General features: G+C 34.2%; 2 protein-coding genes across 2 annotated transcripts; one reads left to right on the top strand and one right to left on the bottom strand.

Moving 5' to 3' along the window:
• The first annotated feature begins 11,526 nt into the window (after nucleotides 1-11,526).
• On the top strand, nucleotides 11,527-15,008 carry LOC127842621 (uncharacterized). The gene is made up of 4 exons (XM_052372232.1): nucleotides 11,527-11,811; nucleotides 12,094-12,330; nucleotides 13,014-13,259; nucleotides 13,907-15,008. The coding sequence occupies exons 1-4, from the start codon at nucleotides 11,809-11,811 to the stop codon at nucleotides 14,168-14,170; spliced, it is 750 nt and encodes a 249-aa protein (XP_052228192.1). The 5' UTR covers nucleotides 11,527-11,808; the 3' UTR covers nucleotides 14,171-15,008.
• A 605-nt stretch (nucleotides 15,009-15,613) lies between these two features.
• Nucleotides 15,614-20,932, bottom strand: LOC127881778 (uncharacterized). Its single transcript, XM_052429922.1, has 9 exons — nucleotides 20,853-20,932; nucleotides 20,213-20,516; nucleotides 19,592-19,874; nucleotides 19,023-19,259; nucleotides 18,533-18,609; nucleotides 17,466-17,570; nucleotides 16,994-17,205; nucleotides 16,618-16,782; nucleotides 15,614-16,176 (listed from the first exon to the last, which is right to left on the bottom strand). The coding sequence occupies exons 2-9, from the start codon at nucleotides 20,387-20,389 to the stop codon at nucleotides 15,918-15,920; spliced, it is 1,515 nt and encodes a 504-aa protein (XP_052285882.1). The 5' UTR covers nucleotides 20,390-20,516; nucleotides 20,853-20,932; the 3' UTR covers nucleotides 15,614-15,917.
• Between the last annotated feature and the right edge of the window lie 634 nt (nucleotides 20,933-21,566).

Below are 21,566 nucleotides of genomic sequence, written 5' to 3'. Positions count from 1 at the left end.
CATGAAATGACGTTGTTGAATGAAACGCAAAAATGGGTGGAGCTTTGAATACACAGTTAATATTGTCGTCTGCAAACAAAATAGCGGCCGGTCGCAAATGTCGTATTATAAGATTAAAAATGAAAATAAGCGTGACAATACATTAATTATTTCCAAGCTGACTATCGATCTAAATTAAAGAGTGATAATTAAATATTTAGTTCTATGTCGTTGATGTTACAACTTTCTGCCGATTTCCGATTGAAATGAAAAGGTGATAATTAATTGGATCGTTTTACTCACACACTATGCTAACTAACAGCGACGTATTTTAATCAAAGGAAAACGTGAAAAACACGCGCTGTTTTATAATTGCAATTAAAGTTTAATTAAATTTACGAGTTTGTAACACATAGGAAGAGTAACTCATATTGTCTACAATATAAATTTGTCCGTACAGTCGCTAACATGGCTTCTTTAACCTTAAAGCGTCCTTTGGACGAAAGTGAGTCTGAACAAACAAACAAAAAAATTAAAACACAAAAAACTAGAGCATTCCAAGAGTCATGGAAAGTTGATAATAATTGGCTTCGCTTTGAGAATGAATCAAAATCAATGAACTGTGACCTATGCATTAAGGTGCAGAATTCCAACACGTTCACTGTAGGTTGCAATATCCTTAAAAAAAGACTCGGTGACGAAACATGCAAAGTCTAAAGGTAAGATTTTGAAGATGAGAGGAATTTTAATTTGAAATTACTTTGAAATGCTATAGTCTAACAATATGTATATATGCAGATATTATAAAAAAAATTCAGATCACACTGTTCAGTTTGACTGTAAAAAATTTGGAACATCTCATGAAAATCTCAATTGAAGGAAAAGACTGCAAAGATGTTGACTTTAAAGTGATCTACAAACTGTGGGCTGGTAAAAAACAGCGCAGAATAATAATGAAATAATAATGATACGTGTCATGACTTTGTTCTCTGTATATAGCAGGATTTGTTTGCAATGTATTTTGTGAATGAAATGTATGCTTGTATTTTACATGCCATTCATCATGTTGTTAAAAATGTGCTGTATGAAAATATCTCTATTACTATGAAAATTGTGATGTGATGTATATTATGATATGTGACATGTGCTTGTTGTCATTAAAAGAAATATGAAAAATCTATAGTATATATTGTTATTTGAAACAAACGAAAACTGGTTGGCAATAGGCCCAAAACGCACCACAGACAATCTAGGATCCAATTTTTTTTCGGAGATCTGGGTGGCTCAAAGATATTTTGGGCCAGAGCTAGCCCTGCTTTTGTTTAAGAATACGTTTTGTCGGAAGATTTTTATAATTTGAGTAGGTGTATGCATTATAATTAACAACGGGTAACTAAAAAACAAATAAATAAATAAATAAAACATTGTCATTGACATCGAGCCCTGAAATCGGGATCGAAATTACATTGGGGCGAATCACCACATTGTCATACTTAAGTACAATGTAAGGATTAATAAATAAATACACGGAAAACAAACAATATGAGTTTATGTTCAAATGGGCCTACCTCAGTTTATGTCGTGTTTGATACAGAAAGGACCTTTTTTGTAAGTCAGACGCAATTTTCCCTCGTTGTGATGTCACGCTTTTAAGACTTAAGTATCAATATTTTTATGTTGTCGTGAATGTAGCATTTTTTATCAATTCGTTCCCCCACATTTCGTAACAAAATCATTGAAGTAATTTCATTTTAATATAAGCTACTCAATAACAGCGCAGTTGCAACGCCCATGCAAATAATAGTTAAATGCTTAGAAAACTTTTTCAAATAAACAATATAATTTACCGTATAATTACTTAAATGTACACAATAATTGTAACGTCTTCTCCTTTTACAACTCTTTTTTTAATGCTACCATAGGCATATAAATAATCTTCTTATGTCTAGGACTTCTATCACTATCGTACTTTCAAACGTAGGTATTAAGTGTGGAACTATAACTTTTGAAATTTTCTTCAAATCATTATGGAAATCAAGCTCGACGGGTTACTTTCTCCTATACATTATATCACTGCAAGAAGCATATCATCGCAGTAAAAAGACTACATTCTTAACATTAATGCTCCATAAATACGTTTTATGCGCTTTACGTCGATATATGGCTTGGTAAAATACATGAGGATAAAACAATTCATACCACGATCCCACCTGACCATTGTTATGCCTACTCTAAAATTGTTTGTGCTATTTCAGTTTAAGTTTTCGAACAAGAGGGCGACTTTCGATCATATTTACTAATTAGCGTTCACAAATACAGATAGAAATATGGAAAACATATTTTTACGATTTCTGTATTGTTACATATATAATTTAATCAGGAAATAGCTCGCGTAAATATATACTCTTCTTATTGTCGATGACTCAAGTATCTGGCATACGCAGGACACCATCATACAACAATCTATTGGTGCCATAATTGGAGAAGAAAGCGTTGCATCATCGTTATGCGCTCTTTGGCCCAGTGCATCCGTCTTGAGCTGTGGTTTATTTTTCGTCTTTTTCTTGTCGTATGGGACTAGCCAGCCAAGGCTTTAGCGCGTCTCCTGTCCTTGGTTTTCCGATCTGATTGACCCTACTCTTGGCCTCGAGGAGAGGTGGTTGCTATAAGTCTGACCACTACCCGTCAACCTTTCAAGCTTGGGAAGCCCACTCAAAAGTTTAGACTCCCGCTGGTATAGCTCTAGAGGCACTCAAATCACCACACCACAATAAGGAATCAGCCATGCGTATAGACTCGCGTATAATAAAACCAGTTTACGAAATAAAGCTAGGAAAACCTGCGAACACGATATTTGGGTGGATATTAGTGGAACTTTCACATAACTGATTTTATTTGATTAATCGGTCTTACTGCGCAATATGAAGAAACACCGATGTCTTAGATCAACGCGATGAACGTTGTAGTGGTTATTCTTTATAGTCAGAAAACTTAGACAAACGTCTACAAAAAGGCTGCAACCGCATAAGCCAGCTAAAGGCACGTCAGTTTACCTAATCGACGGAGTGCGTTACGGTTTACGTTTAGTCTCAAGCGATCAACGAACCATTTCTGTGCGGCTCCACGGAAACTCTCGAGGGTATGCTTCCCGTCGGTGTAGTGTTGCACTCTATTGCATTGTAGTTACCAAGACGTCACCAGTAAGAGAACCTTGGGTTTTAGTACAAAGTATATCCCGCGACATGGAGCGCTCTGGGTGCTCTACTAAAACGGCTGTTCTGTCAGCGCAGTGGTGTGCACAACAGCATCTCACATGAGCGACCCTTAGTCAATCCCCGCTTCTGACGCATGTGTTGGTTGCAATGTGTTGAATCTTGGTGTAGTTTTAGTTGAGGAGCCAGCATATTGTACACACATGGTATTTGTTTGGTTTCGTTTATTTCCGTGAATATTTTTACAAACAACTTTGATTACCATTATATTTTTTCAAATAAATATAATATGATTATAGGTGCTATCTAATTTACGGGCAAAAGCTTTTTAAGTTTTTTTTTGATAACCATGTATTTTTAATAAATATATGGACATGATTGTGTTCAAAATATGATAATTGTTGCAATAATTGAGTAATGCATCCAAAAAAAAATCAATCTTAAAACGAGTTACATGTTCCAAGCTTAAAGATCTAGCATCTTTTTTTTTCTTTTTTTGTCTAGCCACAGGAATTTATAGCTGGTTCGGTGTCTGTGGTATAGTGGATGGGGTGTCTGCTAACTGGCTTAGTCAGTAGTCACTGGGAGGTCTCTGTATTGATCCTTTAAGTGGGAGCATTCTTTAGATAACCCTAAAGACATACTATGGCGTACCATTTGGGTTGAAAGTCAAGAAGACCTGCACGTTAAAAAGAGAAATGTACGTCGAAGTACAATAATTGTACGTCGACATGAATATAAAATACACTTTGAAGTATATATTTGTACGTCAAAGTACAATTTGTACTTCGACATACATGTTTGTACTTTTACGTACACATTTTCTGAACAGCCAATCAAAACACTTGTCTCTTGAGCCGCTTTTCCTTCAGATTTATTTATAATAAATGTTTAAAATCTCTTTTTTAGTTGAGGACAAAATGAATAAAAATATCAGAATGGCAAAAAATCAACACATAGAAGTTTCAAGTATTTAATGCATTGAAATAGATTATATACAAATTTGAAGAAGATTCAATTGTTACCTTTTTAAAATTAAAATTATTCAGCATATTGTGTGTATGAAATGATCATGCGGGGCGGAGTATCACGACCGTCCAGCGCATTACTGTGTAGGAAATTCCCAACGGTAACCAGTTACCAAGCATTAATGGGATAAATAATGTATTATAAACTCCCCGTTGGTCGTATTTTGTGATAACCATAACTAGCATAAGTCAGAGGTTAATTCCGCCACGCCAGGTCAATAAATACGCACAATATCTATGAGTTAGCGGTCGATAGTCGCATAATTTGGTATAAATTATAATAATAATAATGTTTAATAAATACGCACAATATCTATGAGTAAGCGGTCGATAGTCGCATAATGTGGTATAAATAATAATAATAATAATGTTCAATGTCAAAAATCTCTAAAAGCAACAGACGTAAGGTGTCTTCTGATTGGCTAACACTCAAGGGTCGGTGAAAATTGTACGTCGAAGTACATTTCTCGTTCTACTTAGTAGGTCTTGTACTCTTTCGACGTCATGGAACGTCATATAGACTGACACTAAGTACTGGTCCTACCCAGGAAACAGTTTGTTTCATCAAATGTCTCAATTCAACTTGACAGCTTGCTAAAGCAGTTGCATTTAGCATACAGTACACTGATTTAACATAATCAAAATCATGTGATGTGTCAAATCAATTTTGATTGACAAATTTGCCAGGATTTTTTTTAATCCAATAAGTTTTAGACTGTCAAATAACACACACAACGTATTGAAAGCCATACCTGGAGCTTTCGTCTGTATATCACTGACTTCATCAGAAGAATGATTTCTACTGTTGGGAAACGTTAACACCACTAATTGTCTTCTTATGTATTATCAATGTATAATTATGTGTAACAGCATAACAACATACTTGATTCGCAATTAAAATATTTAATAAATACAGGTATCTTGCAGGTTTCTAATTTTCTTTCGCAAACTATTGTTGAATAGTTTAAATTTTGTCGCCACTAAAAAGCTAACCATTTTGTAGCAATTCTAAAATCACAGTCTAAACTGCATACACTTAGCTCTATAGTTACAATTTGAATGCAAATATTAGAATGCATCATGTTATGTCATCCATATTTTTTATTTAAACATTCAAATAACACATAACACAGTACACATATAAAAAAGGTATGTGGTATTGTGTGGAGATACAAAGCACTTCACATCATTTATTTGCACATAAAATAATAGTTACAAAATAAGTAAAACTAAAACACTGTCATCAACCTACATTTCAAGAATATTTACGTATATGAAATTACAAAGTGGTGTTATTGTATTACCTTTTACTAAATTAACATTTCTGGTTTTGTACTAGCAATAAAACATTTATCATGGATTAACAAGTAACAACCAATTTATTAATTACACAATAGAACGGAAATCATATTAATTGCATTATGCATTTACTAAACAAGCTATTTGCTACTGTTTAGAATTACACTATCTTGCTAAAAATGATCACAGGTACTTAGTGCTTTTACATACTTGTGGTAAGTTTTGTATTACTAGTTTGACAATTATCCAATATCGGCAGACACTTGTTGATATACAGACAAAATTTGCATGGGAACTCTCATATTTTTTCAGCATAATTGCCTTCAAATTGTTAATTTAATAACCTTTTGACATTGTTTGCACATCTGATCTTATTACACCATAGCTGATTTTTGTTTATAGATATACATATATAGACTGTTCAAAGTTCTATAAAAGTTCACACATGTTCCATCCAAGCAAACAAACAGAACCAATAAAGATCACCACAGATAATAACTGTGTGTATAGCTTGGAACTTTGATAGTTCAGGAATCCCTCCTTTGTTGATTTCTGTAAACCAAAACTGTCAGTTTTGCTGAATAGAATGGCTTGTATGATGCCCAGCTCTTGCCTTCGCAGAACAGCTTCTAAAAACGTAAAAACCAACAAATATCTTAAAATTTGATCAATAATGCAGACAATTTATAAATGTCTTGTTTTTTGTTGATTTCGAATCTGGGAGATTTTTTACGTAAGATTGTGGTACGAAAATCCAACGGTATCGGATTTTGTGGTTTTAGGCCTTAACCTATTATAGTGATATGTAACCTTTCGGGGATATCGGTAAAGTGCGATCAGACGAGGTGTAAATACGTTAAAAATTAAAGCTAAAAGACTAAAAAGTTAGATCGGAATATCTTTAAATTTTGTGAATAAATGTGTTTCTGGTGGATAACAACGACAACTTGCCAGAATATTGCTCATGATCACACGTAAAACTTATTTCTGAGACATTGTGTACACACCGGTCTTACTGACAATAACGAAGTGACGTCACCATCTATGTATAGAATGCTTTCTGAGAGCGAATGGAAAATGCGTCACATATTCCAAAGACCTATAGATAATGTTATCTATAGGTCTTTGCATATTCTGACAAATAAACAGTAGGGTTTCGTTATTGAAATACCGCGAGAATACTGGAAGAATAGAGATGCCAACTATAATGTTTAAAACAAATAATTTTTTAACAAGTGTTTGTGATTTGTCAGGATAATAATAACAATAAGATATCGAAAAGATCAAAGCAAATAAATTCGACAGAAATCTTAGATTCGGCAATATATTAAAGACGGGTTATGTTCACCTAAATTGTGTTTGGTAAAGACTATCACTATATGTAGTGAACCAGTCTTCGGCTTATACCCACTGAAGAAGAGCATTCAGGGGAGATAATTTAGTAATGACTTAATTCTGGAACGGTTGCGAAGAAAAACAAATAATGCGAGAATATTTAGTGCGATTCGCTACACAATTATGATGTCATTGATATAACTTTTCCCGAGGTATGTATTTACATGTGATTTAGCATATATCAAAGTGTTTTTGATTTGTTCAAGGTCATAAATAGCATCGCGAAAATATATGTCTCGTGGAATTTTTTTTTGAGACGTATCCATATATGGTATTCCTATGTAATTTTATGTCTAAATTCCCATATGTATGAACGGTCAACGCCCGCTTCTCGGGCTTTTGCCCGTATAATCTAAATACACTTGAAATATAATTGTTATTTTATGATTTTGATATAGATGATTATAATATTTCTTTCTTACATATAGATACTACTTCTCAGACATCGGTTTTACAAACGGCACTATTTAAAACGGTCCCAAGCTAGGTCCATTCAGAGCAGTTTATTCATTTGCAGTGACGATAGTGTAATCATAGAATTCAAGAATTCCTTTGTGGTATTTAACTAACTATTATATTTTGTTTATTAAAAAAACTGTTCACAGTACTCGGTTTGGATTGTAGTAATATTTTCATTTAATGATCTAGATTGTATGATTGGACATATTATGCAGTTTTGTGGTATGTTAAAAAGCAGTTTAAGCGATAATATAATTTATTTACTAACAATTTGCTCATTGTTTTAATGCCGCTTGAAATACATCATATAACTGATGCCTTCGTTTCATTTGAACGTAATTAATATGTATGTCGTCATTGCTTAAATCACATCGAACTATATGGTTCGGAATACCCTAATTTATGAAAATGTTCTTCCGTCAATAATGGACACAGTTTGTTCTTAAGAAAGCAGATTAACAGCAATGTAAAATATTATATAAATTAAACTTATTGACGAAATTGCTCTTAATATTGATCTAGTTAATCTTATTTAATATAAATAATCATTGAATGTATTATATTATTCTAGCTCATATGATTCATGCATCTTCCAATTCCTAGAATGTTGATGATATTTCTAGCAACATCCGCTTAAACATAGTTTTCGCTCTTCAAAATACATGTACATACTTGTATCAGCATAAATGTTACAAGAAATTTGTAAATATTTTAGACTGGTATTTGCATTCGTTAATTCCTCTTTTGGGCGTCTACATTTCAACGGACCGGAAAATGTTGTTAAATAAGAATTTAAAAATAAAAATTTAAATTAAAAAAAAAATAATTTGAAGTAATTTAATATGACGGAGAAGTGTTATATGATTTGTATATCAGCACCGATCATAAAATTGTTATTGAGGTGCTCTACTGAAAACATTAACATCAAATAATACACTTTACATCCATGTAAAACTTCAATATTTTGCATGTATTTGCTTTTCAGTGAACATCGTACTTACCAGGATCTCATGCGAATTCGAAATTATAGATTTTGTTACACTGCTTCTTTCACGTTTCACAATGACCTGTGCTAATATCAACAAGAAAGGCAACCCAATCATACTTTTGGTGAAAATGCACTGTGATTACAACCCTTGCTATATTACATATACTTCCGTACATTTGCAATCTTCAAGATGAAAACTTGCAATTATTCATCGCTGCTTGTTTGGTCATTTATTAATCAAAACTAAATGTTTTCACCTTAGCAATGCAACAATATTAAAGTCATGAAGAACAAGATGAAGTCTGCAAAAACGTGTCAATATTACCAATAATTTAAATTAAATAATGTGAAATGACACGTTACGTTTTAAACTCATCGATACAAATATCTTCACAATACAGAATGTCTAATGACCATGCATAATTGTTCGATTTTCTATGACACTTCGACCATGTGTTGTTGGCGAAGTCTGAAATAGTCTTATTGTTGTGCCATGCCATATCTGAAAAAAAGTGCTTAGATAGCACAAATACCATCCTCCTACGTATCACCAACATCAGCACCCCCACGTATCACCAACATCATCATCCGCACGCGATCACCACCATCATCAGCATAAACATAATTGATGTCATCATCATAGCCCTCATCGTCGTTTTTGTCCTTATTATCATCATACATGTACATCATCTTGTATATCATCATCATGTTCCCGAGATTATAATTATCCGTTTGTGTCGGTACCGAGTAGAGCTAGTCGGTGTAGAACTCATATTGATGTCTTCATTCGGTCATCTGATTTGCCCATGATGAAAAGATTGGTTGTGGTCCATAAAGGGAATTTCTGCAGATGAAACCTAAAGTACAGATGTCATGGTGTTTTTTTATTCGTTGATATTGGGGTCTTCATGTAAATTAGGATAGAAACATATCAATATTAACATGAAACATATGTAAGTGTAAAGCATGTAAACTACGTTATGAAACATAGGCGATGCAATACATGTCATGCAGACATTTCACGGCTAGTTTAGTTCGTTGAGGATAAATTGTAAAATAACGAATGCGTTACAACTTTCACATTAAAACATGTTAACTTTCCTATTACTTAAACCCTTTCTTTACTTGTATTTTTGATTCCATATATACAAACTGGTCTTGCGATTGGCAAAGTCGGTGGTTTTCAAAGCCGCAAGTAGTGTGTCGTTTGCTTTGTCATGCATTCACTCCAATCAACAGAAAAATAACCGTGTCTGCCACATTGCTTGTATAACATTTCGTCAATGTTGGTTCGATCAGTGAAATTCATAAAATTTCCCCTGCATATGCGTCAGCCCCCTGTCGTCTGTACGAAATACCAGACAACGAAGCAAACAGCTCACACTACAAACATGTGACGAACACAATGTTATTTTGCCTATATTGTATATACATGTACAATTTTAGCGAACAACTTAAAATTTCAGTGGTGTAGTCGATCGGAGATCGTTCATATTACTTTCCCAACAATACGTCTCTACACAGAAGTGTTCCAATAACGTGGGGATTTCTTCAAAGTTTACTAAACGGGTTCAAGTAAAAAATAATCATCATCTGTCGTCTATTATAATGTGCTATCGTTTAATCTGTATATGTTGTATTTCGTCCGGTTTTTTTTTCTTTCGTCTTGATCATAACCTTAAACTACCGCACTGGTTCAATATATAAATAAAACTATTTATAAAATTATTTTATATCTTTAAAGTATCTTTACGCTAATATTATTAACTAACAAATAATGGATATTGCTCTTGACATGTTTCCTCATTTGAAGAGCGAGCTAAGGTGTCATTGTTTTATAATTATTAATAATTAAATGCCACGACGTTTTGAAAATGTGTTAAAAACTTTTGCGACATCAAGTGGTTTAGTTTATATTGTGTCTGCCTAGGGGTCAAGATGTTTTGAGTTCAACCCCTACGAATTTACATGTTTTGCGTTGAGGTAAAATTTCTCAAAAAGACGACTAGTTCTGGTTATTATTGAACTTGAATGCGTCTCAATACAATCGCGCTTTTGACGCAGGACATCTTTAATTTTTATTTTATATAATTTATATTTATACTTTATTCTGCATGACCTAGGCTTGAGAATGCCCAGTTATAAACACTCCCTTTTCCCGATGTAAAATAAGAGTAGAAAAAAGCTCTAATTGTATAAAACATAATTCTATTGTCCAATTAATACAGAACGTATTTTATCCACAACATATTTTTGAGCCTTAGCTAATATATGCGTAACTAATAATTATTTATTTAATTTTCATTTATCAGGATTCTGAGATGTCGCAGTGGTGTAATGGTGTCATCCATACGATATTGAGGTCGTGAGGTCGATCCATACGAAATTAAGCACTTGAAGGGTCTTTGTCAATACTTAGCTATTGTTTCACACAGAAAAGAAACCTCTTTCTTTTGGCTCAATCCATCGGTAGTCAGTACGTTTACTCTTAAACTTATGGTTAATACTTGAGACGCTAGAAAGGACGTCATACTTTGGAAGTAAGAAGAGATATAAAATCTTGAAAAAAAATATGTGGCACTTCAATAACGAAAAAAGTGTGTTCCAAATTTACCGGTATCCATTAGCAATTGGCCTCGTTTCCGCAGCAATCGATTTTAAAGACGTACGCCGGCGAAGCGAGATACAGTCTGCACGAGATCCACTAGAACGGTCATATTGGCGACCAAAAATCTCAAAACGGACAAAAATAACGATAGGAGACGGATCAAGGTTGTATTTTTAGTCAGCTTCATTCATGCATTTGGGGCTAAATAACAGATACATCAACAGGAACAGCATGTATCTTTATTTGCTCACTGTTAAACACACACATCTTTAAACACCGATATGCGGTGATACAATTTGTGAATGTCTGTGAAATAGAATCAGCTATATCAATTAGATCAAATATCGCGGATGATTGTTTTCCCTGCGCAGTTTTTAACTGCATAAAACCCATATCGAAGAGTCCTAAATAAAATGGTGAAGTTGATGGAATAATTGTAATTTAAAGCGGGTATATACGATTTTTATATGTATCAGATTGTAACATATTGATAAAAATATGTTATAATAATACAAAATATGCAAGAAAAATTATACGTTGAAGACGATTTTCATAAAATTCAGCAGAGACAAATTAACGCCCCGAGCCGATCGTGACGAAGATAATTCGTACATATTTTCCTACAAAAACCGAAGCATTCGTCTTTTTATTAGGATCGGAGAGTTACGGATATTTCCGGTGTAAATCGTGATTTTCCGCGAACAATATACATTTTACAATGTAAACAAAACAAAGAACAAAAGGTTCAACTTGACTTCATTGCTGTTTGCTTTGCCTAAGAAGATCAACGACGCGTACCGATTGTGCTGTGTCCTTCACGTCATATGAGGTGGTGCAAACATGGTACGTGCGAAGTTTTATATCAATTTGGTTGTTTTTTTAATTTTACAGTATCGTTTTTTCGGATATCATCGATTCGTTCGAATGTTGCATATTTCTTATTAATACCCACAGCCATATTTTAGTTTGTAGGTTGACCACCAGTGCAAATTTTTCAATGCATCACATGAAGATTTTGCCAGAAATTAGCAATACCCCATTACTTTATGTTAACATGTTTGCTACTGTCAAACTCATGAACCCGAGTTTATGTTTATTATCATTCATATTATTGATCAAATGTAGGAATCTGACATATCATCAACATCATCTGGAAGCCCTAGATATAGTGTGCCATCAACGTCTTCTGACAGTCCACTCAGAAGAACCAGAGGTGGCGTGCACAAAAGAGGAGGCAGGGGCAGAGGAAGAGCCAAGGGACAGACCAGAGCCACTGGGCTAGGAAGGGGTCGAGGCCGAGGTGCAGTTCCAGTTCCACTGCCAACCATTGAGACAGCAGAGCAAAGAAAGGACAGAATCAAGGTTTTCATTATTTACTAAAAAAATATTTTAAAAGAACTAATTATATCATGCACAAAAGGATTTTTTGTTGCTATCTTGTGAGAATAAATTTCCTTGTTGACATTATAAGTGTAAATAATATATTTACAAGTCAATTTTTGGTTATATTTTATCATATTGCATCAATCGGAATTCTTAAAAAAAAATAGCACACAAATGACTTCAGATTTGGAACTTTTTACATCTATTTGGGAAAAACATATTCTTTGAATAGGGAATGGGGCCCATTTATGGCCCCAAATTAAGCTGAAAAAAACACACACTGATTTAGGTGCATCGTATTTCATTTCCAAAATTTTGATTATGTCAGTTTTAGCATTAGTTGCATGATAATGTGTTCTTAGTTTTTATGTACTGCTTACGATTGTATTGTAAAAACAAACTTAGGCTGTAAACATATTATCATTTTTTCATGGTTCAAGACAGATATTTATTCAAGATTAATCCACTATCAACTTTCCAAGGAATGAAAACATTTGTAGTGTTAAATGGGAAATAATATAATATAATCCTAAAGCTAGTAACATCTGTGACTTTAAGGTCGGCTATCTGGCATTTATATGATCTATTGTGAATTAGGTGACTCTTCTGTCATTAACCATCATCATTTATCAGTTCCACCAAATGACTTTTATTTGTTTCAGGAATATATTGAACAGCTCTCTGAAGAACAGGCTAAAGACCTGCTTTTCAGGGCTGTAGACAAACAACCTGGGTTGATGTTCGATCTAATAGACAAAGTCCAGCCTCATGGCGTTCCTCAAGACTACCATCCTCAACCCGGGAGTTCACCAGCATGGTGTTTGTGTGGCAATTGCCGGGAGATGCCAACTCTACTTGAAAGAGTCTGCTGCAACTTTTCTCCAGAAAATTGTACTTCAAGATTGCCAGTAAGTGTAAAAATATAAATTGTCATCAAAATTAATCATTGTTTTTCAAAAATAATTTACAGCCTATCAATGGATTGGTTGTTCTCTTGTACTGATGTTTAATTTAATTGTTATGCTATGAAGTTACTTAATGGACATATCTATGGTCTGTGATGAATGCTGGTTGAAGTATGAGTCCCTTTAATACTAGTATACAGAAATGGCACTTAATCATTTTATGAACGCTTATGTGGAAATTTATATGGCAACGGATTAATTGCCAAATCAGCACAACCAACACACATAAAGGAAAGAAATGGAGTCATCCCCAATGGAAGTGTCAATGATAAGAAATAGTTATGTAAACTGATTTAAGTGTGCCTGACCTCACACCCTGCAGTATTCTTTTGCTTTAAAACACCAATGCATCAACCGCTGCAGGGCAGTGATCCCAGTTTTGATCACATTTGTGTTATTTGTTATGTTGTTTGGTATTACTGGAATATTGCAATGTTCGGCAATGAGTCAATTGCCTGAAATAAAGTTAAAGAGTTTGGCTCCTTCGAATGTGCATGGAGTTTAATTGTTTCTCTGTCATGCCAGATATACTGAAAAATAAATGTATTACATAACAATAAGTGAAAGTACTGTATGTTATTATATTTCAGTACATGGACCAGTACGTTCTTGAAGAAGGAGTTCTTCGAATTGCAAGAACGTATCGGAGAGAAGTTTTGGTGTATCCTGAAGATGGTGATGAGGCAAAGGCAAACAGACATGCTGCCTATAGACAGTTTGTTATGTGGCAGCATGGCAAGCTAGGAGCAGGTGTAAGACGAGTTGTCCCTAGCTGCTGTGTGTGGAGAATCCGCGACAAATTTACTGATCCATTTGGTCAATATACAGGTTTTAATACTGGAAGAATAGGCTAAATTCCAACCTAACAAACTGAACAACTGGTGGTCTTAAGAAACAAGAGCTGTAACACATTTGTACATCAGTTTTTGTATTAACTTGTGGGATTTTATAGTACTTTAAATTAAAGACTTTTATGATGACCATGTGTAACCAAACCACACCACATATTCAAATAGGATATTATTGTAGTTAATGAAATGTTTTGCCCAGGAACTTGCTGTGCTTATTTCATATTGACTAACACCTGTTATTATTGACACATGTCTATGTACCATGACTGAAATAACTATATACTTGTACAATACAAAAATTAAACTATCCCTAACCCACTGGCCAATTACCCACTGGTTAAATTGGTGCTTATATAAGACAGATAACATATGTATTTTCAATATATGCTACTGTTTGTTGTCTTGATAGGCATAACTGAATACATATTTCATTTTCTTTCTATAGTATTTACACTAATATATATAACATTAATGTATATGAATTCCAAAAATATCAAAAATACAATTTTCCAAATTGTCCAAGTTTTTGTTGAAAAAAATTGCCCAAAACATCTTAAAATGTATTTTTTTTTACAAAATTTGCAATGCAACACATGTGCATTCTCTTTTGCCCTATCGGAATACTTTTTTTGCGTAAAGCTCCCAACTTGAAACCATTACTGCATATACCTTTCTTTATTTAAAAAAAATGTTTGTAAAATTTTCCTGTGTATATAGTATGTTCCTGTTACTTGGATTTATTATTTTTCAGTAGTTGCATTTTGTAACATACACACAATAAACCTAATTAGGGAATAGGTATAAATGACATATTTAGTATTGCACTTTCAAGTTTTATCTGGTGCTATCTGGGGGTATATTATTTTTGGCCTGTCTGTCATTTTGTCCGTCTGTAATTCTGTCCCAAAACTTTAACCTTGGTCATAACTTCTGCAATATTGACGATAGCTACATGATACCATGTGTATCATGATCATTATATTATATACATATATCCAGCAAATCTATAGCCTAGCACCGAAAAGGAAATTGCTAGACAGACGATTCATGGCTGTAAGAAAATACTACTTAATGTACTGTATAATATATAATGTATATAATATATACATGATAGTAAGTAAGTGTTGCAAGTATGAAAGCAATAGCTTTCATACTTTAGGAATAAAGTGGACCTAAACATAAAACTTCATCAAATGTTCACTTTTCTAAGTATAAAAAGGGTCATAACTCTAAAAATAATGCTTACAGATGTATGCAACTTTACCTACACAATTGCCTTGTTGTCATAAAAAAGCATTCTAAGTTTGGGGTACTTATCTTTTATAGTTTTAAAGTTATTTGACTTTATAAAAAACTTAAACCAACGCAGACGCCAGGGCGAGTAGTATAGCTCTCATTTTTCTTTGAAAAGTCGAGCTAAAAAGGAGGATGCAGCATCCTGCTACTTCTCTATTGATCTTTCCAAATGGCAGTCAACAAAACCATCATTTACAAGGATGGATTTCAGCAAACATCACGTTGCACAATCTAAATTTGTTTCATAAACCACAGAAGTACACATCATGACATGAATATATGATCATTATGTGAACATTCGCTGACATTCACTTTGGAAATCCAAATACATCTACCAATAACTACTTCAGAAATATTTCAATCACAAGCCACTCACAATCTTCCTGCAGTGAATTATATACACCAAATGCAGTATCAAGTTGGTAACACCAACCACTAACACTGTATACTTCCGTTAGTCATTTTTTGAAAAGCGTGATTTGAACTGCTCAATGAGTTCTTTTTTGGACGGTGGCTCAACAGGTGCAATATTCCTGGAGATCCTTCGTGGGTCTGATTCTGCCAGGCACAGCACAGATGACAGTGGTTTGTCTGCCGACAGCCTGAGTTGAAACACATTCCTGATCAGTGTAGCCATGTGTGGATAGGTCTTCTGTTCTTTCACTGGCCTCACTGTCCACCTGGCACTTTTTTTATTGAATGACTGACAGACTCTGAAAATGTAAAAATGTTATTGTCTTAACTTGGATTGTGGGTCTCATCACACTGCTGAACATTTTCATATATTAATGTAGTTGGCACTGTTATTTTTTTTTTTGGTAAGATTAAACTTTTTTAAGTGAAGTGTGCTATATGAGTTATAATAATTATTTCCTAACATTTTGCACACACTTGTCAAATCTGTTCTTTCAAAACTTCTTGTACAGAGCACATAGGGGTTTTCTAAAAAATGTACTAACGCAACCATGACTACTGGTCTCATGATAATTTTTATTATTGAAACACACATCACAATAATTAAGCAGTATGTTTAGATCGGGATACCATAAACAATGTGTAACATGCAACTAAGCTATTCTCTTTAATACATGGCTAAGTGTTTTTCATAAAATAATTATTCGAGCACATATAATATATAAAAATGGCCAAATTACCTTGCCGAGCCATCTTTGTTCAACTTCTGCTCTCTTTGCAAGTGATAATTATGGTCTAAGGCAGCAAGTAAGTTTCTTGCACGGTACACTGGAGGTGTGTAGGAAAATCGCTTTGCTGCATACATGAGAACAAGACTGTTCAAGGTCTCCAGCTCAGCAGTACTCCTGATAATGCAAATACAAAGTGCATAGTAAAGGCCACATTATTTGTGAATATTAAACTTAACCAAAAATTAAACTTTCATAACATTTTTTCATTATGATTAGCCAATAATAAATTGAATATAATTGAGTTTGACCAGTTGTTGTAGTTAAATTCCTTAAGTTTTGCAGAGCTCTGTATGTCAAATTCATATTCTTTGTGTCTCAATCTTACCTTGCATTCAGGTAGTATGGGATGTTATTGAGAAATCTCCTGTCACAGATTATTTCTCTTAGAGCATCATGTGCAGCACTGCCCTTTTCCAGCCACTCCAGCTCCCTTTCATCTGTCAATGGCCCATGGGAGCATTCGCAGATCCCTCCACCACAATCCAAGACCCAGCTGTGCTCATTTGTGACATGATGGAGAAGTGCAAACCAAAGTCCCTAAAATGTACCATTACCAATCATGCAGAATATGTTCCACCATTAATGGATATGGATTCAAAGTTTTGGATAACATGTTGTCTTACAACTTTTTAACTAAGTCTCACATCTTCATGAAAAGGGTATCTTGATAATTGCCTATCATGATCTGAAAATCATAAATAATGCAACAAAATAAGAATGCAAAAGATTGCTAGTACACTTCTCACAAAAACTGATAGTCCTTTAAGTTTTCACACAAGACAACATATTTTACTTACTGTGAATTCATCTACTGTGCTTGCAGTGCTGGACACATGGTAAAAATGGTTCACTATGTGCTTCAACCATGCCTTTAGTGGGGAGCACTGCTTTTTGAGGCATGCCTAGAATGTAGATAATTTAATACAGTTAGGTACAAGTACTTACATATTTCTTTACATCAACAAATTATTATGTACATTTCTAAATGCCCTAAAAATCTTTAAATGCAAAATTTGTAAAACAACTAGAGCTTTGTCACAGACGTGACGAATACCCCCACATGCCGCAATAACACAGAATATTTTGCATGTTGCCTTAAAAAAAAAGCAGACGCCATGCTCAATGTTTAAAACGAACCAAGTGACCCCATGACCTAGTTTGTGATCCAGCATGGCCCATGTTCGAACTTGACCTACACATCATCTAGATACAACTTCTGACCAAGTTTGGTGAAGCTGTGATGAAAACTACTTGAATAAGTAAGCCGACACCATGCTCAATGTTAAAAACGCACTTAGTGACCCCGTGACCTAGTTTATGACCCTACATGACCCATATTGGAACTTGACCTACACATCATCTAGATACAACGTATGACCAAGTTTGATGAAGATGGGATGAAAACTAATTGAATTAGAGAGCGGACAACATGCTCAATGTTTAAAACGCACTAAGTGACCCCATTACCTAGTTTTTCATCCGGCATGACCCATATTCAAACTTGACCTTGACATCATCTAGATACAACGTATGACCAAGTTTGGTGAAGATCGTATGAAATCAACTTGAAATAGAGAGTGGACACTGAATACGGACCAACAGACAGACAGACAGACAAGCTCACTCCAGTATACCCCCCTCAACTTTGTTTGTGAGGGTATAAAAAGTTATGTATTTTCACATCTTTATATCTGAATATACTTATTTTAATAATGTATAATGATAAAGCTCCTTAGAAAAATATCTGAAGAAAAGATTGCTGCTTTTCTGTCAAAAACTTCAGTATGGTAATCAATGAGATATGTCCCTGAAGCATAACATCTTAACAGTAATAGGTATATTTTTTGAGTAACACAAACCTTACCTTTAATATTTTCTTTGCCAAATTTTTACCAACATGCCAGATGTCAAATGAGTGCTTTATGTCTGGTTTGTCTTTTCCTACAAGCAATACATATTGTAAAGAAAGTTGCTTCAAGAAGATGTAATCTGGATACCGAATGAAATAATTAAAATAAATGTATAAAGGGAGTCTGCATTTATTATTTGTCTACATCTGTTGACTATTTCCTAAAATCATTTACCCAAATTATAAATGGGGTGGTAACTAAATAAAAGCATGCACTATTTACTAACATTTTCCTATTGTAAATAATGGTTTATGAATGTCTATGCACATACATATGGTTACTATTTGCCATCAATTTTTAAATTAATTAATAAATGTAAGCTGATGATTTTAAAAATTATCACTTTTATGATATTTTAATGTTTACATTTTTATATTACATGTTTAAGATCATACAATGTTATTAACAGAAAAATTCATTCCTTAACAACGCAACAACACTTACTCATGTATGCAGCAATAGATGGATGGGCATCAGTCACTACCTCAGCTACTAGGACCCCTTTTCTGTCAAGGTTTTCCAACGTCCTCAGAAAACCTTCCTTCTCCATCCGAGTACTTGATTTGCCAGTCTCTCGTTTGTCAACTGTGACGACTGATATAATTTCCTTTGAAGCATTGTCCATGGCAAAATACGAGCAGTACTGGGCAGAATGGCCTGGAGAGTCCATGCGTCCATCACCTACAACAATGAAATGTTAGTTAAGCTAACTTTATTTAGAGTTAAATGTGTTTCAGCTGAATTTAAAGCAAAATAGTACAACAAGCAGACATTATAATCGAATGATTATGATGTGACGGTAGGAGCAAACATATATTTTGAGATTCATTGCAGTACTATTCAGAGAAATTACAAGTACTGTCAATGTAAATATTATTCAAACATGATGTTGAAATTGTTTTCAATAAATACAATTTTGTTTCATTTGAGTACCTTATATTAACCCATAGAATGTATTTCAAAACTTTGAGTAGAGTTCAATCTAAATTTGAAGGGAATATAATTAGATTTACCGAGCATAACAATTTGCTGGGATTTTCTTGCCTTGACCACCCTCTCTTCTTCTGCCTCCCATGTTTGCTCCACTGCTGGAACAAGATAGTGGCGCTGAAGATGATGGAAGGATGCTGATCCCATGCACGGCATGTTCAGGTATCTTGCCAACATCTCAAATTTCTGAAAGTTATTTCCACTGAAGAGGATGGCCGCTGACAACCGCAAGTCACCTGCAGACAAGCCGTACTTCAAGACTGGCTGAGAGGACCAAATATGGCAGACATGTCCAGCCTCACATACCTTAAATAAATACAGAACACAATGTTCCTTTTAAGCACTGTTACTTAAAAACATGAGAAAGCAATAATATTCCTAAACTGAGAAATATACAAGACCACAAAAAGGTTCAGGTGTAAACAGGAAAGGTTTATTGCATGTTTTTCAAACTTTATGAAGCCCTTCTGAGAAGCTCCAGAGGCTGCATTAAGTGTGAACTTGAGTGTGCCCCAGCACCACTACCAAATAAGATTTTATACTATTATTTTCTCTACTTCAAGTAAATAAATACAAAAAAGAAATTTGTTAACAGGCAACACTGCAAATATATTTATAATGCATAATTGTACTAGGGTACCAACCCATTTAAGGCGAAGGGCTGAGCGGACAGTGGCTTGCTGAATAGAAAGCAGCCTGCCACAGCCTTTTCTGGAGCAGGTATTTCTGGCAGGTGTCTGAGCCAGGTCATGGATACACTGCTTGTAAGCTAAACACATTTGGTCATTGAGTACTGAACCCTCTACCTTATCCATGTCCATAACACAGGGAACAGTAGTTGACGCTTTACTAGTTCCTGCCTCGATCTCCAAATTCTCTTCCTCAGTCTCTGAATCATCTTCAAAATCTTCACCAGCAAACGAAATATCCACACCTTCAACTGGATCACTAAATATACATTACATTTTTGATGAGATACACACACAGTGTTGTAATTATCTTGAAAACATTCATCAAATTAAAATACTAATAAATTGAAGAACATAATTATCATGATTTCAAAACATCTAAAAAAAACAAGTAAACAATAATATAAGCAGCTTAATACAATGTATTCTTCCTACCCTACCTAAAAGGTAAACTTCAATGGTCAGGATAGGGAAACCAATGAATTTTATTTTAAGCCTGACTCCAATCATGTTCTTTTCAAATAGAAATGCTTTATTGTTCTCAGATAAAATTTATAAAAAGTTATTTGTTCTGTAGATGAAACATACCACATACCTAATGCATATGTCTGAACTTGGTTCATAGTCTAAATCTGAGTTTTCTTCATCATTAGAGCTGTCCACAGAGGAGCTTAAACTAAGACTGAAAGTATACATCATTAAAATAAGTAAAACTGTGATGATTGACAACTTAGACTATATTTATAAAAGTAAATGCCGGTGTTCTTTGCCCTACCATGTATGGATTCACATAATATTATTTTCAACCATTAAATGCATTGTTCAATTAAGACCAGGGTTTTTGTTTCATATTAATTATTCTGGCTTTTGCATACGAAAGCCTCCAGATCGCTAACCAGGGCTGGGACGATAGAAGAACAAGACGATTTCAACATTCTATATAATGTTTGAACTTAAGCAATCTTAATAAACAAAAAATTCTAATAAAGCTAGGTACGAGAATGACAGGGTGCGAATGATTCACCCAAACTAAATGACTGGATTGTACACAGAATAAGTGATTACACCAAAATATACTATTATAAACATGTAGGGAATTATACACAATAATGAAAACAACCAAAACTTGTACCATGATTGGCTTCAATAAACAAAATACAATTATGAATGTTTTCGAGTAATCTCCATGCAGTGTAACGAAACGCGAGCAAGCTTAACTGCCCAAAGCAGTATAAGTAACGACAAGAAACGAGCGAAAAGAGAAGAGACGAAGCTACTCCCGAAAGGGTTCTAGGAAAGGAACACCCAA

Source organism: Dreissena polymorpha, chromosome 1 (assembly GCF_020536995.1).
Source record: "Dreissena polymorpha isolate Duluth1 chromosome 1, UMN_Dpol_1.0, whole genome shotgun sequence".
In the NCBI taxonomy this organism is placed as follows: Eukaryota; Metazoa; Mollusca; class Bivalvia; order Myida; family Dreissenidae; genus Dreissena; species Dreissena polymorpha.
This window is presented reverse-complemented; position numbering and strand designations above follow the sequence as displayed.

Coding starts and splice junctions, on each gene's coding strand:
- LOC127842621 (XM_052372232.1), top strand. Junction 12,331..13,013: donor AAAGAAAGGACAGAATCAAG/GTTTTCATTATT, acceptor TATTTGTTTCAG/GAATATATTGAACAGCTCTC. Junction 13,260..13,906: donor ATTGTACTTCAAGATTGCCA/GTAAGTGTAAAA, acceptor ATTATATTTCAG/TACATGGACCAGTACGTTCT.
- LOC127881778 (XM_052429922.1), bottom strand. CDS start 20,389: ATGGACATGGATAAGGTAGAGGGTTCAGTACTCAATGACCAAATGTGT. Junction 17,206..17,465: donor GCACAGTAGATGAATTCACA/GTAAGTAAAATA, acceptor GGTACATTTTAG/GGACTTTGGTTTGCACTTCT. Junction 16,177..16,617: donor AACAAAGATGGCTCGGCAAG/GTAATTTGGCCA, acceptor TTACATTTTCAG/AGTCTGTCAGTCATTCAATA.